At 37.7% G+C, this 17652-nt stretch overlaps 1 protein-coding gene across 7 annotated transcripts in view; it reads left to right on the top strand.

The window, feature by feature from the left end:
- LOC142336194 (guanine nucleotide exchange factor subunit RIC1-like) overlaps positions 1–17652 on the top strand; it is a 221025-nt gene that overhangs the window by 12879 nt on the left and 190494 nt on the right. For 4 of the 7 annotated variants that reach the window (XM_075384842.1, XM_075384845.1, XM_075384841.1 and 1 more), the window contains 3 exons: positions 10153–10236; positions 10635–10780; positions 13662–13691. In XM_075384842.1, coding sequence (XP_075240957.1) covers positions 10153–10236; positions 10635–10780; positions 13662–13691 — 260 coding nt within the window. The remainder of the gene's footprint in view (positions 1–10152; positions 10237–10634; positions 10781–13661; positions 13692–17652) is intronic. The other 3 variants (XM_075384847.1, XM_075384846.1, XM_075384844.1) reach the window with 1 other exon arrangement.

Genomic DNA, 17652 nt, shown 5'->3' with positions numbered 1-17652 from the left:
AGTGGCCCCTGGGACAATACTTCGATTTTGCAAAAGCTTTTGATATAGTACATCACCTTCTCATTAAGAAACTCGAAAGTTTTGAAGTGGGAGGGAATATATTATTACTCTTGCACTCATCCTTAGAAGATGGAAAGCAATTTGTCAAAATTGGAAATTGCTGTTCAAGTTTGGATAGCAAGCGGAGTACCACGAGGTTCCATACCTGGAGCACTACAGTTCTTAATTTTTATCAATGACTTGCCAGATGCAATCCTCCCATATTGGAGGTTTTGAATTTGCAGACGACTATAAGCTCATTGTCCATGATGAGGCAAAACTGGACAGAAGCGCAAAAAATATTGAAGACTAGTACCGAGAGAATGAAATGCAGTTAAATGCGAACAAATGCAAATTGTTAAATGTTAGTCGTAAGCTCACGACATCTATGTATGACCAGGAAATCAAACCAAGTGAACCCCAAAAAGACCTTGGTTTAATAATTACATCAAACCTCTCATGGCAAGACAACGGCAACCACAGTGCAAAAAGCGACTAGTGCTTTTTTCCAAATAAAACAAAATATGTCAGCAATCAGCCCAACATCAAACAAAATGAACGGCTATACTGGTTATATTGTTCCAATGCTGACGTACTGCTCACAAGTATGGGTGCCAAACCGCACCAACATGTACAAAATTGAAAAATTTCAGATCATGGCCACTAAATGGATTCTAGGAAGTTCACTTCAAAGTTACAAAGAACGTCTCATTAGCCTATATCTCCTCCATTGTCACTACGTTGAACTGCATGATCTATTCCTAGCTATTACACGTAATGAGTATGACATTCGAGCAAATTTTAAAGCCCTCGAAGACGAGAGGACAAGGCAACATTGTGGAGGTGAACTGAAAATTGAAAAATAAGCGACTAGTCAAATCCGATGAAACTTCTTCCACCAAACGAAACAACTGTACAACGTTGAAAATAGCAACATTCAAAAATTTAGAGGCAAATTAAACACACACTATCACAAAAGCATGCTGGCACTTGTTCACAACTCAATTCAGTCTAATAAACAAATGCTCTTGGCGTATAATTTGCAGATGTGACAATTGTAACAATTGGAAAAACTTGAGACAACTGAAACTGGACTGACACAGGGGCACAAATTGAAGCCCCGGGAAACATAACCGAATTCTCTATTACTATTTTTATATGAATGACAACCGAACAGTTTATCACGGTCAAATATTTAAGTTGAAGCGTCTAATTACACTTCTTTTTCTGTTCTTTTTCTTAGTTTTAAAATTTTTTATTCCAATTAATTGCAGATTTATTGAAAGGTGCGTTCATTTTCTCTCAAATAGTTTGTTATTGGGTACTGCTGGTCTTCTTTCGATGTTTGTGGCTTGATAGTCTGATCATTTGACTTTGTTATTTATCTGTTTACAATAGAGGCTTTTCATACTTTGAAAGATTTTGATGAGAAAGAGAGAAGACCCGTTATACAGCAACTTTTTGTTGAAAAACGGAATACAATTAAGAAGTCCACTCGAATACAATTGAGCTAAGAAGTCTATTCGATATACTCGTAGAGCATTCCGAAGCGTTTGGATATTTTGTGAACCAACCTAAGTGCCAGTTGATTGTGAAAAGCGCGAACGCGTTGGAAGCGAAACCGATTTCCGATATCACGCAAGTTGAAATTGTCATGGGAATACGAGTGCTAGGTTCAGTCATAGGGGACAGCAATAGCTCCAATGAATTCACAAGAATACTCCAAGATAATCACGAAACTTAGTAAATTGCCAAAATATCGCTACAAAATGCATATGTTTGTTTTTACCAAAGGGATACTATTGAAAACTCCAGTTTTTGTTCCGAACGACACCGAATGTCGAACATCTTCACAACATGATTGAGTCCGCTGTAAGAGAACAACTCATACCATTCATCACAGAAAGATCACTGGTAGATAACTCAGAGCGCGACGGTGATCTTCTCATTCAAAATTTGAAAAGCATGAAGACGAATATAATTGGTCGATGATGGTTTCCAAACCACTCGAACATCATGATGCAACAGTAACAGAACTAAATCAAGATCGAATTGTGAGCGACATTAAAAATGCCTAAAGAAGGGTTGAATGATGCCAAAACGAATATCATCAAAGACGCATGGGAAAGGTTTCAGTACGAACAAGCGCTTGCTTCAGAACGAGGTGCTTGAAGCTGGCTAAACGTCATGCCTATTATGAAATACATTTTTAAGATGAACAAGGAGGAATTCAGAGATGTATTACCGTTGGGATACAATTGGGAACTAGAGAAATCTTCTCAATGGACATGGGGGGGAGAAATCACCGTCTCAATGCTCAAAGTGGGATACACTCACATGCGACACAATGAAATCCCGACTTTTTAGTAAGATGCTAGACGAGTTTTCCTACGATGTCAAAATTGAACCTGAAGGACCTTCTTTGACGTGCAGATATTCAACCCGCATGGTAAGTATTGTCTCAAACAAATCAATGAAGCATACAAATATCACGAAACCTTGAAAAAATTCAAATACGGGCAAAGAGTTCTTGAAGTAGAGGGTAGTAGCTATGCTCCTCTTGTCTTTGCCAGCACCGGTGGTGCAGGCCCAGCGGTCTGCAAAGTGATGAAGCGCATAGCCGAGAAAATGAATGAGAAAAGCGATGCATCCTACGCTGACACCATCTTCATTCGATAAACAGGCTTTTCTTTATTGAGGAGCTCCCAAGTGCCTCCCATTATATGAATCAATTAAGCATGAATCTGCTAAAGACAAGATTGTGGACCAACCGAGATGTTCAGATGCGTGTTGGCATCTATTGATATAAACTGAAATGCCAAGATTTTGCGAATCTTTGTAGTTTTTGGCGTTTGGCTTGTCAAAACGTGAAAAAATTATAAAAAAGAAATTAAAAATTTTTGTGCCCCCAACCGTTGCAAACTCAGTAACACCCAGATGTCCTCCTTCCGTTGCGTACCCCAGTAAGCCAGCTTACGTTGCGTACCCCAGTAAGCCAGCTTACGTTGCGTACCCCAGTAAGCCAGCTTACGTTGCGTACCCCAGTAAGCCAGCTTACTACCGAGGCGTTGATTGAGAGTTGTTCAAAGAGATATCAAGGACAGAATAAAGAAGGAGGCATTTGAACGCATTTGAGATATCTACAAATCAAGGACAGGATTAAGAAGGGGGCGTTTAAATGCCTTTAATCGATTCATTTGTTGTGATAAACGAGATTCATTTGTTGTGATAAATTTGTCATGATAGTGATAAATTAGTTGGGAAAAATTTTCTCTGCATTCTGATTTGTACGGAGATTTGGAGACGTGATTTTATTTCTGCGGCTTTCACAGAAGATTGAAAACATTCTTTTTCAATCAAACGCTTGCAAATGAAACATTGGCTTTAAAATTAACCGCGAACGGCTTTTTTATTTGTGCGAGATTTATTGTTTTCGAACGAATATTGGCCTTTGATTGCAAAAAATTGGACAAATTACCGGTGAAGACTAAATTTCCCCTTAATGAAAGCCTTATTATTATGAGGCCTCTGATGTAACTGTTTAATAGCCGCACAGCGATAGCTGGGGCTATTATTGGCCTTCTCTTGGTTTTTTGCAATTCAAAGAATTAGAATTGTATTGGGGCGCTGTCTTTTTACGACTCGAAGAGGAGTATTGGTTTTCTTAAGGTTTTTTTTTACCGGAAGTACTATTCGTTCAGACGATGTTTTGACCTAAAAGCGAAAGCGAGTAAAATTGCAGTGTGAACTAATTTTTTCTGAGTGAGAGAAGTTTTTTGATCATGCGCTGAGTTTAGTGAATGACTTTTTGACATTGAAAAGTAGTTTTTGACTGAATGGCACATATAGATAACCATTCTTAGCCGTTTTTTCGTCTAAGTGGCCTAGTTTTTTTGCTTGTAATTTGGTTTTTTGTATAAATAATTTTTAATCGATGCTATGTTGAAATGTAAACCCCGGAAATTGATAGCACAGTATTTCGCATTTTGCAGTTAAATGCGAACAAATGCAAATTGTTAAATGTTAGTCGTAAGCTCACGACATCTATGTATGACCAGGAAATCAAACCAAGTGAACCCCAAAAAGACCTTGGTTTAATAATTACATCAAACCTCTCATGGCAAGACAACGGCAACCACAGTGCAAAAAGCGACTAGTGCTTTTTTCCAAATAAAACAAAATATGTCAGCAATCAGCCCAACATCAAACAAAATGAACGGCTATACTGGTTATATTGTTCCAATGCTGACGTACTGCTCACAAGTATGGGTGCCAAACCGCACCAACATGTACAAAATTGAAAAATTTCAGATCATGGCCACTAAATGGATTCTAGGAAGTTCACTTCAAAGTTACAAAGAACGTCTCATTAGCCTATATCTCCTCCATTGTCACGTACGTTGAACATACATACGTTGAACTGCATGATCTATTCCTAGCTATTACACGTAATGAGTATGACATTCGAGCAAATTTTAAAGCCCTCGAAGACGAGAGGACAAGGCAACATTGTGGAGGTGAACTGAAAATTGAAAAATAAGCGACTAGTCAAATCCGATGAAACTTCTTCCACCAAACGAAACAACTGTACAACGTTGAAAATAGCAACATTCAAAAATTTAGAGGCAAATTAAACACACACTATCACAAAAGCATGCTGGCACTTGTTCACAACTCAATTCAGTCTAACAAACAAATGCTCTTGGCGTATAATTTGCAGATGTGACAATTGTAACAATTGGAAAAACTCGAGACAACTGAAACTGGACTGACACAGGGGCACAAATTGAAGCCCCGGGAAACATAACCGAATTCTCTATTACTATTTTTATATGAATCACAACCGAACAGTTTATCACGGTCAAATATTTAAGTTGAAGCGTCTAATTACACTTCTTTTTCTGTTCTTTTTCTTAGTTTTAAAATTTTTTATTCCAATTAATTGCAGATTTATTGAAAGGTGCGTTCATTTTCTCTCAAATAGTTTGTTATTGGGTACTGCTGGTCTTCTTTCGATGTTTGTGGCTTGATAGTCTGATCATTTGACTTTGTTATTTATCTGTTTACAATAGAGGCTTTTCATACTTTGAAAGATTTTGATGAGAAAGAGAGAAGACCCGTTATACAGCAACTTTTTGTTGAAAAACGGAATACAATTAAGAAGTCCACTCGAATACAATTGAGCTAAGAAGTCTATTCGATATACTCGTAGAGCATTCCGAAGCGTTTGGATATTTTGTGAACCAACCTAAGTGCCAGTTGATTGTGAAAAGCGCGAACGCGTTGGAAGCGAAACCGATTTCCGATATCACGCAAGTTGAAATTGTCATGGGAATACGAGTGCTAGGTTCAGTCATAGGGGACAGCAATAGCTCCAATGAATTCACAAGAATACTCCAAGATAATCACGAAACTTAGTAAATTGCCAAAATATCGCTACAAAATGCATATGTTTGTTTTTACCAAAGGGATACTATTGAAAACTCCAGTTTTTGTTCCGAACGACACCGAATGTCGAACATCTTCACAACATGATTGAGTCCGCTGTAAGAGAACAACTCATACCATTCATCACAGAAAGATCACTGGTAGATAACTCAGAGCGCGACGGTGATCTTCTCATTCAAAATTTGAAAAGCATGAAGACGAATATAATTGGTCGATGATGGTTTCCAAACCACTCGAACATCATGATGCAACAGTAACAGAACTAAATCAAGATCGAATTGTGAGCGACATTAAAAATGCCTAAAGAAGGGTTGAATGATGCCAAAACGAATATCATCAAAGACGCATGGGAAAGGTTTCAGTACGAACAAGCGCTTGCTTCAGAACGAGGTGCTTGAAGCTGGCTAAACGTCATGCCTATTATGAAATACATTTTTAAGATGAACAAGGAGGAATTCAGAGATGTATTACCGTTGGGATACAATTGGGAACTAGAGAAATCTTCTCAATGGACATGGGGGGGAGAAATCACCGTCTCAATGCTCAAAGTGGGATACACTCACATGCGACACAATGAAATCCCGACTTTTTAGTAAGATGCTAGACGAGTTTTCCTACGATGTCAAAATTGAACCTGAAGGACCTTCTTTGACGTGCAGATATTCAACCCGCATGGTAAGTATTGTCTCAAACAAATCAATGAAGCATACAAATATCACGAAACCTTGAAAAAATTCAAATACGGGCAAAGAGTTCTTGAAGTAGAGGGTAGTAGCTATGCTCCTCTTGTCTTTGCCAGCACCGGTGGTGCAGGCCCAGCGGTCTGCAAAGTGATGAAGCGCATAGCCGAGAAAATGAATGAGAAAAGCGACGCATCCTACGCTGACACCATCTTCATTCGATAAACAGGCTTTTCTTTATTGAGGAGCTCCCAAGTGCCTCCCATTATATGAATCAATTAAGCATGAATCTGCTAAAGACAAGATTGTGGACCAACCGAGATGTTCAGATGCGTGTTGGCATCTATTGATATAAACTGAAATGCCAAGATTTTGCGAATCTTTGTAGTTTTTGGCGTTTGGCTTGTCAAAACGTGAAAAAATTATAAAAAAGAATTTAAAAATTTTTGTGCCCCCAACCGTTGCAAACTCAGTAACACCCAGATGTCCTCCTTCCGTTGCGTACCCCAGTAAGCCAGCTTACGTTGCGTACCCCAGTAAGCCAGCTTACGTTGCGTACCCCAGTAAGCCAGCTTACGTTGCGTACCCCAGTAAGCCAGCTTACTACCGAGGCGTTGATTGAGAGTTGTTCAAAGAGATATCAAGGACAGAATAAAGAAGGAGGCATTTGAACGCATTTGAGATATCTACAAATCAAGGACAGGATTAAGAAGGGGGCGTTTAAATGCCTTTAATCGATTCATTTGTTGTGATAAACGAGATTCATTTGTTGTGATAAATTTGTCATGATAGTGATAAATTAGTTCGGAAAAATTTTCTCTGCATTCTGATTTGTACGGAGATTTGGAGACGTGATTTTATTTCTGCGGCTTTCACAGAAGATTGAAAACATTCTTTTTCAATCAAACGCTTGCAAATGAAACATTGGCTTTAAAATTAACCGCGAACGGCTTTTTTATTTGTGCGAGATTTATTGTTTTCGAACGAATATTGGCCTTTGATTGCAAAAAATTGGACAAATTACCGGTGAAGACTAAATTTCCCCTTAATGAAAGCCTTATTATTATGAGGCCTCTGATGTAACTGTTTAATAGCCGCACAGCGATAGCTGGGGCTATTATTGGCCTTCTCTTGGTTTTTTGCAATTCAAAGAATTTGAATTGTATTGGGGCGCTGTCTTTTTACGACTCGAAGAGGAGTATTGGTTTTCTTAAGGTTTTTTTTTACCGGAAGTACTATTCGTTCAGACGATGTTTTGACCTAAAAGCGAAAGCGAGTAAAATTGCAGTGTGAACTAATTTTTTCTGAGTGAGAGAAGTTTTTTGATCATGCGCTGAGTTTAGTGAATGACTTTTTGACATTGAAAAGTAGTTTTTGACTGAATGGCACATATAGATAACCATTTTTAGCCGTTTTTTCGTCTAAGTGGCCTAGTTTTTTTGCTTGTAATTTGGTTTTTTGTATAAATAATTTTTAATCGATGCTATGTTGAAATGTAAACCCCGGAAATTGATAGCACAGTATTTTGCATAGCCTGAAATTGCGTTTCAAATGCGAAATTGGCACATATTTCTTGATTTTTTAGTTAATTTTTGGCTTTTTTTTTCTATTAATTTCTTCATTTTTGGATCTTTCGCTGTTTTTTTGTCAAAAATCAGTTAATATGGCAACTTCCCTTTGATAATTCATATACGCAATGCCTCTTTCTACCTCGATGTAATTTGTTTCATAAAATTGTACATTTGCTAATCCGATTTTCGTAGTTTTGTTGCCAATTTTTTTCAGTTTTTTGCGTATTTTGCTTTTAATTACTAGAAATAGTATTTTGGGGAACATGAGGGACTTTAATTTTGTTTCAATAAAAATGCAATCATTTTTTGGTGTGAAGTTTTTGAAAAAACAGATAAATTTTTTTCATAAATACAGTCTTAAATATTTTTTGACCACTTTTTTGCAAAATGTTTCAATGTTTCGCATGTCTGAATTCTGCTTTTTCTTGTTTTTTTTTCTCTTGAGCAAGTTGGATTTTTGTCTCGAATGACTCGTTGTCTTTTCTATGTCTCGAATGCTGATCAATGAAATGTACTCGTTTTTCTTGATTTTTTTAAATTTGATTTTTAACTTTCAAAAATCAAGAATTGGTCTTTTTGTTACGGTGTTCCTAACATTGTGTCCATATTCTTCACATTCTCGTTTGTATCATTCTAGTTTTGTCCTGGCACCTACTTTTATTTTCGTTATATTGATTTTCAGTTGTTAAAAAATTGAATGAATTCAGCTTTTTCTTAGATCTTGGTTTCTTCGGTTTGCAATTGATTTAATTCAAAATAAAGCAGTACTGGGAGTTTGCTAGAAGGTCTTTTCCAACATTTCTACTTATTCCTATTCATTGCAATTTTCTTCCGGTTTTGGTATTGTTTTTAGACAATTTTTTGCCTTTGAATATTATTCTGTTGCTTTTGTTTTTCTATGATTAATTTAATTTTTGAATTAGTATGAAATCATGTTGTCTAGCATATATACAACAAGGAAGAATCATGTATTATTTTTGTCTAAATTGCCGTGATTAGAAATCTAATTGTAGTGGTTCTCTGATTCTTAAGTTTGAGCACTCTTTTTTGAATAATTTTGACTTTCCTATCTTTTTTGAAAAGTATTTATCTGCCGTTTGCTATCGCGATCTTTTTGAGATTAGTATCAATAATTATCTGAAGGCAATTGATGGCCCTGTCAGCTTTGTCAGGCTATCAGTTTTTCGACCATCCTAAAAATTTCAGACTTTTTTAACGTTACCAAACGTTTTCAATAATAAAGTTTTGCTGCATTTTCTTTCTCTTGGTGACAGTGGTCTAAATTTCACCGATTTTTAGATCAGACCCGGGCAGGTAATGAGTTAATGGTTTAATACAAAAGCTAATGGCTTCAGCTTTTTGTGAAGCTTTGGTGATTCGAGTCGCTTCCGGAATTCTTCCGGCTATGTTTTTTTTTAAAGATCTGTTCACACATTTTCATGATTTTTGAAGTCAAATTGGAGTAGTGATTTTGGTCACGCCGAAACGGGAAATAGAGCGAAAAAGCGAATGGTTTTGCGGCGTGAATTTTTTTCGCTCTAATTTTAAAGTAGAGTGCCAAAATTGTGTTTGAACAAAAATTCGGTTTCTCGGTAGTGGTTTTTTGTTCACATGCGGCAATTTCACTCTGATTTTTACTGTTTTTTCGATTTTTTGGATCGGATTTTTTTAGAAATGGTTTTCGCAATCCATTCACAGCTCATTCAAGGCCTAGTTTTTTGTTTGAATGAAAATTTCATTTCTCGCTAGTGGTTTTTTTGTTCACATGCGGCATTTTGACATTGATGTTTTTCTTATTTTTTATCTGATTTTTTAAAAATGGTTTTCTCAATTCACTCATAGTCCATTCTAGGTCTAGTTTTTCTGTTTAGTCAATGAAAATTCTTTGAATTGTTCGTCAGGACTTGTCCTGCTATGTTTTTTTTATTTCGTCGTCATGATTTTTGTTACGACCATATGACGTCACAGCCACTTTTTGTTCATTCGTTCATGCAATTTCAACTGAATTGCATGTCTGACGTCATTTTTCGCTCTTAGTGGAGCGAGTTTTTTTGTTCATGCGCGTGATTAATTTTTTGGTCACACTTGACTTTTATTTACTTTAATTCAAAGAGATAAGGTCAAATGGGTGTGTGTCACTCTAAATGAAGGTTAATTGAGATCAGCTAATAGAGGCAGCAATAACTTATGCAGATTTTTAATCAAAATATAACAGATCAGCCTTCAATGAAAAGACGGGTTTTTTTGGTCTGTCTTTTTTACTGTTTTTTTAGACTGCTGATCTACGAATCTATTGCGGCTATTTTCTGGCAATCTGCCAGCTATATTTTGAATGTTGTGGTCATTTAAACTTGACAGCTGATTGCGTTGTTCCATCCATGAGTATGCAGAGTTTGTTGAATTGAGTGTTTCAGAATCAGCACATTGAAGAGGTGTTCGTTTCCGGACTACACGTTGTCTCAACTTGCAGTCATCTCAATTGGGGCCAAAATAGACTCGTGAGATTTTACTTGTACATTTTTGAACAAGTTCTAGAAAGCCAGCTAAATAATTCATACGGTGTTGTAGTGTAAGAGGTCTTCTGGACTATTAAGAGTTTTTAAATGTATCATCAACGACAAATTATTCAGGTTTCTAATCATTTGGCTATTTACTAGCTGACATCTTTGTGATATTTTTAACTTTCTTAGCTGTACTGTAAATTCCAGGACTGCAAAAGAGAGTCTGAATTAACTTTTTCTTCTCGATTAAAATACAACTATTTTTCCTCTGGGGTTACTGGCAGGTTTTATCCATATCCGTTATAACCCCCCCCCCCCCCCAATAAACTTTGTATAGCTTGAACCTATAACCCCACCTATTACCGTAATGGTAACATATATTTGTTTGTATTCAGGTTCTGTTCGGTTGGTGATCAGTTGTGCGTGGCTGACAACGATGGCAATCTGAAGCAGTTCAATTGGAGTGATGGTCTTCTGGTGGGCAATCAGAGCAAGCCTCTCTCCACCATTCCCTTCGCATTTGACCTCCACCCCTCCAGAGGTCAGTTGGCAAACCAGCACGTCGTCACATGTAACACAGTTATTAAAATAGTTCATCCCTGTGATCGTAGCCTGTTCACTTTAAAGCTCACGCGTGTGCGTGTCGCGATGGACTCCAATTGTTTTGGGCTCCATAGTACTGTTTATTAAGGACAATGTATGGAATTAAGGGGGTGTAATGTAGGGCGAACAGTAAGTATTGACAATTAGCAATCGAGTTACCCTCTCTGCACGCTGCCAGTGGAGTAGCTCCGAATCTTGCCGTAATTAATCATCATACTGGAATCTTTTCCGTTTGTGCGAACCCCACCCCCCCCCCCCCCCCCCCCCCCCCCCCCCCCAGTACGTTACGCATCCATCCCCCAGCTACAGAGCAATTGCCATTGCATAGATAAATCCTTATGTAAATAATATGCACGCACTAAGCTGAGGGGGGGGGGCACAAACGCAAATGAGCCTCAAATTGTATTGTGCGGCACGTGTAGAATTTCAAAAAAGAAGCGCTAAAGGAAATAAGAACCTATTCGGTGATATTGGAAATTATTAATAGCCGCGTCAGCAGTTCCAGGCGGCTATTATAGCTCTCCTAATTTTTTTTAAATAGCCGCGAAGCGATAGCTGAGACTAATATTGGCCTTCTCTTGGTTTTTTTACAATTCAAAGAATTTGAATTGTATTGGGGCGCTGTCTTTAAGATTTGTACACATATTTTCATGATTTTTGAAGTCAAATTGGAGTAGTGATTTTGGTCACGCCGAAACAGGAAGTGGAGCGAAAAAGCGAGTGGTTTTGCAGCGTGAAATTTTTTTACATTAATTTTAAAGTGGAGTGAGAAAACGGTGTTTGAACAAAAATTCGCTTTCTCGCTAGTGGTTTCTTGTTCACATGCGGCAATTTCACTTTGATTTTTACTGTTCGATTTTTTGAATCGAAATGGTTTTCCCAATCCATTCATAGTTTATTCTATGCCTAGTTTTCTGTTTGAACCAAACTTCTTTCTCGTTTGTTGTTTTTGTTCATATGAGGCTTTTTGACATTGATTTTCAGTTTTTTTGAAAAATTTTTTTATCTGATTTTTTAAAATGGTTTTCCCAATTCACTCGTCCGTTCTATGTCTATTTTTTGTTTAGTCGATGAAAATTCTTTGCACGTAAAATGAATTGTACGTCAGGACTTGTACTGCTGTTTTTTTTCGTCGTCGAGATTTTTGTTACGACCATATGACGTCACAATCATTTCAAACTTTTTGTTCATTCGTTCATGCAATTTGAACTCAATTAGTGGATCGAGTTTTTTGTTCATTCGCGTGATTAAGTTTTCGGTCACACGTGACTTACCTCACTCAAAAATGACTTCCACACTGTCAAATTGACTTTTCTTTAATTTAATTCAAAGAGATAAGGTCAAGTGACTTTATATCACCCTAATTGAAGGTTATTCAAGAGCAGCTAATAGAAACGCAATAAGTTCTAATCAAAATTTTCATCCCAGTCCTCAATGAAAAGAATAAATTTTTTTGGTCTGTCTTTTTTACTTTCTTTTCGAGACTGCAGATCTAAGAAGCTATTGCGGCTATTTTCTGGCAATGTGCCATCTATGTTTTTTTTGTCTAACACATTATTGTTTCGTTTTACCCTGACTTCTCGGAATTGACGTCTTCAATGACTTCAGCGATTTCTACTGCTTTGCAGTTAAAATTTGTGTTCTTGACGTCATTTCTGCTTTTAGGTCAATTGCGTGACTTACCTCACTAAAAAAATGACTTCTGAACTCACTTATGGAACTTTAAATTTTGCGAACATTTACTAATTAAAGGTCAATAGTGTCAATCTAGGTAGTGCCAAACTTATATGCCCTAAATCCTGAGTAATAGAGTCTTGACTTTTAATATCGAATTTTAATTTTGAAAAAGCTCCATTAGGGTTTTTTCCTTGTAGAGCAAATGTGTCTCATAAAAATACCGAATCTAACCGAATCTAACCCAAAAAGTCTAGTGGTCTATGAAAAAGCTGGTGGCCGATCTGTCAGTCTTAATTCTTTAGTTGTTTCAATTCATGGTAGGCCACAAGCGTCTATCGCGGCTATTTTTCGGCAATATGCCGGCTATGGTTTGAATACAACCAGATATCTTGAGCGACGATGTGGCAAATTTTAGTCTTCCGTTTCGACTGCGAAATTGTTTGAAAGCACGTTTGCCAAAGAATTAGCATCCATGCAACCAATCCTGTGAACGTTTAAAAGTTTGGATCTTTTCTATCTGTGCCCCCCCCCCCACCCTCTGCCTGTACGTTATGCACCCCGCAGATGAATACTATTTGCACCCCCAAGCCCATGTGCAATAATTTTTCATAATGATTTACTGTGTAATGACACGTGCATTAAATACTAAATCATGATGCAAAAATATTGCATATGGGCTTGGGGGTGCAAGCAGTATTCATCCGCCAAGCGGGGGGGGGGGGGAGGAGGCAGAAACGGAAAAGATACGAAAGTTTAATATAAATGCATAAATATTGAAGTCAAAAATAACGAAGTTCAGGAAAGCTAATATTGCGAATATTTTGCAGGGAAACTACCTTTTTGCAACAAAGGATTCGAATTGATTTTTATTGACAGCTTAGTTACAGAAAAGTATCATCGGTTGCATAATATGATGATGGGTAGGGCTTTCCACTCTTTCTTCGCCCAAGAGTGTTTATAAAACCAAATGAGGATGGGTAATGAGCCGACTGAGCCTTTTAATTTTGAATATACAAACTCTTTAATTAGTCAGTTATGAAATTGGTGGTGGAAGATTTACCGAAACCTTAGAAAAAGAAATCCTTGTTTGTACATAAAATTGTTTGCAAAAGTGATTTTAGCTTTTGGTTTGTTATTGGCAGATACTCACGTGAAGGAACTCCCGTCGACTAGTAGGCACAATTTATGGTTTCTTCTAAATGTCCCTGCTCTCATTTGCTTGCAATTGGTTTGGATGCTTTCATGTACTCGATGTGTACTATACAGCTGGAAGCAGCTTGAATGTTAATATAGATCTTTTAGCAGTTGTTTAATTTGGCTTTTTGTCGAATGAAATTTGCAGTATCCGGTGCTTGATTGCCTGGCTTGCAAAGGTTCAAAATATACTCTAAGATACCAAAAAGTTACCTACACCCAAAGATCTTTTAAAAGCGCCACGAATAATGCGCCATCAAATAATGCAACCTTTTGAGTTTCATTTAGTTCTGTAGTAACAGGTCATTGCGCTTCTAACATTTTTACTATATGGCTGTGGGTTTGTGAAGTTTTCAAACCAGATTTGAACGACATCTAAATCAAATTTCCGACACATTTTCCACATTTTCCAAAGAACTCTTTTTGCGTAATTGTTGCTTCGAAGTTGCCGCTAAATATTCAATTGGAGTGAGATCGGAACTATTTGCTGACCATTCCAGTACCTTTTTCTCCTTTTCTTTGAAGAAAAAGGGAAAGTCTTTGATCAATTGCTTTCAAACGAAGCTTGTGGTAATTATAGTAATGATGTGGTCTTTTATTTGCTTGACTGACTTTTTGTCCTCAAAATTGGGACAAACAGATAAAGTCCGGAGGACCAAAAGTGGCTAAGCAGCTTTCTTAGAGAACCCCTACACTGTTAGCAGCCGCTCAATCACACAACCTTCAGGCTGAGGCTGTTATTGGCCTTCTCTTTTTTGCGACTGGCAGAGGAGTTAGTATTCTACAGGTTTTTACGACTCGTTTTTTTTTCAGCTAGAGCAAGTTTGTTCATGACTTGAATTTTGACTTCTTCCGTTTGGAACATATACCTCTGTTTAATAGCCGCGAAGCGATAGCGGCTATTATTGGGGACATCGTGCGTTTTTTAAATTCGTCGGCTCCATCGATGATTCTTACGACCTGAGTTCTTGGAATTGACTTTTTCAATAACTTCAGTGACTTCTGCTTTGCAGTTAAAATTTGTTGCTTTGACGTCATTTCTGCTTTTAGGTTAACTGCGTGACTTACCTCAATAAAAAAAATGAGTTCTGAACTCACTTATGGAACTTTAACGATCAATAATGTGCATGTCACTAGTTCCAAAGTTATATGCCCTAACTCTAAGAGTATTAGTCTTGAGTTTTTTATTTCGATTATCAGTTTTTAAAAAGCTCTATTAGGGTTTTTCCTTATGATACGTATGTGTCATAAATTTGGCAGTCCGAATCTAACCCAAAAAGTCTAGTGGTCTGTTAAAGGACTGGTGGTCGATCTATCTATCTTATTTCTTTAGTTGTTTCAATTCATGGAGGGCCACAAGTGTCTATCGCGGCTATTTTCTGGCAATATGCTCGCTATGTTTTTGATTGTTGACTTCTCGTTTCGAGCATCGGACTTTAACAGTAGCTTGATTTTAACTTAGTAGTAATGTAAAGTAATTGTGAACTGCTGATATTCAAGGTGAAGAGATCATTTTGAGATGTTTTGATCCATGTTTTTAGATGAAGTCATGACTTGAAATTTGACTTTTGTTTTTGATTTGGGATTTAGAACGTTGGTTTCTGTCATCGAACAATGGACTTCAAACGAAGCTTAGTTATTGTATAGTAATTAAGAACTGATGGTAATATTTATGTTGAAAAGGTCTTTTCGAGATTTTTTGATCCCCTATAAGTCCCTCCACTCTATCTATCTAAGTCCCTCCACTCTATCTATCACCCAACTAGCCCCCTCCACACACACCAAACCCCTCCCAGACACACGCACACCTTCCCCCTCCACCCCTTCTACCTACCCACATTTCAAAAAATATTGATATCACGCTGTATTTTATCCAAAACGATTATTTCTAGAAGTTTTTTCAGTCTATATGTCTCGTATTCTTTTACCGTTTCTTTCTAAATTCAGTATAGATTCTGATATGATCTGTTTTATGTTTTTGCAATGTCTTTTTGGGTATAACAGTTGATTGCGGAGTTGTATTCAACACCTGGATCATGAGTTAATCAGGGGAAATTTGTAGCACCTTCATGTTTAAAGGTGATTTCGAGATTTTTTGATCCCGTTCAAGTCCCTCCATCCTATCTATCCCACAACTAGCCCCCCTCCACACACACCAACCCCCCTCCCAGACACGCACACTTCCCCCCTCCCCCCCCCCCCCACATTTCAAAAAAAAAATAGATTTCACGCTGTTTTTTGCTTCTTTTTTTTCGTGCGTCTGAAAGAGGTAGGGTTAGATAAGATTTCTCCCTCCTCCCTACATACGCCCCCCACACTGAAGCAGATTCCCAACTAAAAATTGGTTGTTTACAATTATTGCAATTTTTTATTTTTTTTTTTGATAATCTTGAAATACGGGGAATCTTTCAAATAATTGAAAAGTGTTTTTCACATAACTCAAGTGGTTTCCGGTATTCTACCGGCTATGTTTTTTTGAAGTCATGATTTGAACTTTTGACTTTTATTTTTGAACATTGACTTTGTTATAGAGCGATGATCCCAGACTTTTGTTTTTGAACATTGACTTTGTTATAGAGCGATGATCCCAGACACACATTAACCCCCCCCCCACACACACACACACAATTACCCCCTCATCGACTAAACCCCATCTTCCCACCTACCTACCCGCATGTCCTACAAAATTCAGTTCTCACTGCATGTTGCTTTTTTGTTCCTTTGATCATAATTCTGAAATAGGTAGGGTTGATAAGAGTTTTTGGATCTTTTCCGTTTGTGCCCCCCAGTACGTTATGCTCCCCCTAGTGACAGAGCACGCGTCATTACATAGTAAATCATTATGTAAAAATATTGCACGTGCGTCTGGGGGTTGCAAATAATATGCACCCACTAAGCTGGGGGGGGGGCACAAACGGAAAAGATCTGAGTTTTTATTGCACGACTCTGTTTCCGCTACTACCGGCTATGTTTTTTAGCTGACGCAAGGTTGTTCATGACCTGAATATTCGAGCATTGACCTGACTTTTTTGAGCATTGACTCTGCCTTAGAATGTTGTCTGTTTTCTGATTATTGGTATTCTACAGGTTTTTATGACTTGAAGAGCATTATTGGTATTCTACCGTTTTTTTTGCGAGAGCAATTTACTCATGACTTGAATTTTGGCCTCTTCAGTTTGGAAAATATTTCTGTTTTCGATTTTTGACTTGTTTTCGAACATTAACAGTAGCTTAGCTTAGTTTTTAATTTATTTTAATTATGAAATGCTGATAATATTTATGGTGAGGAGTTTTTTTGATCCATATAAGTCACCCCGACTTATCTAAACTACAGACCCGCAACCGAGTTACCTGACCCCCCCCCCTCAACACAGCTACCCCATCTACCTACCCCCTCCCCCACCTATCTAACTCCCCACCCCACCCACCTACCCCCGCCTGCACCTATCCCCTCCAAGTTTCCCCCACCTAACCCGAGCACCTACCCACACCCCTGAACTGAAAAATTGAGTCTGCATTTTCTAAAATACTTTATTGGGCTGCTTTGTTTTTTCTCGTGTCTATTTTGATTTCGGTAAGTTTAGGTTAGAGATCATAATGCACGACGCTTCGAGGCGTTTTCGGACCGGCTGTTTTTTAGATCGAAACATGACTTGATATTTGACTTTTGTTTTCAAACATTGACTTCTGTTTTAGAGCGTTGATTTTTGTCTTCGAACAATGGACCTCAAGCATAGTAATTAAGAACTGATGGTAGTTTTCATGTTTAAAAGGTCATTTCGAGATTTTTTGATCCCCTATAAGTCCCTTCATTCTATCTATCACCCAAATAGCCCCCTCCACACACACCAAACCCCCTCCCAGACACACGCACCCCTTCCCCCTCCACCCCTTCTACCTACCCACATTTCAAAAAATATTGATATCACGCTGTGTTTT

Source organism: Convolutriloba macropyga, chromosome 3, assembly GCF_964194025.1.
Source record: "Convolutriloba macropyga chromosome 3, txConMacr16.3, whole genome shotgun sequence".
Classification (NCBI taxonomy): Eukaryota; Metazoa; Xenacoelomorpha; order Acoela; family Convolutidae; genus Convolutriloba; species Convolutriloba macropyga.
The sequence above is the reverse complement of the archived record's forward strand: the minus strand, read 5'-3'. Positions and strand labels throughout refer to the sequence as shown.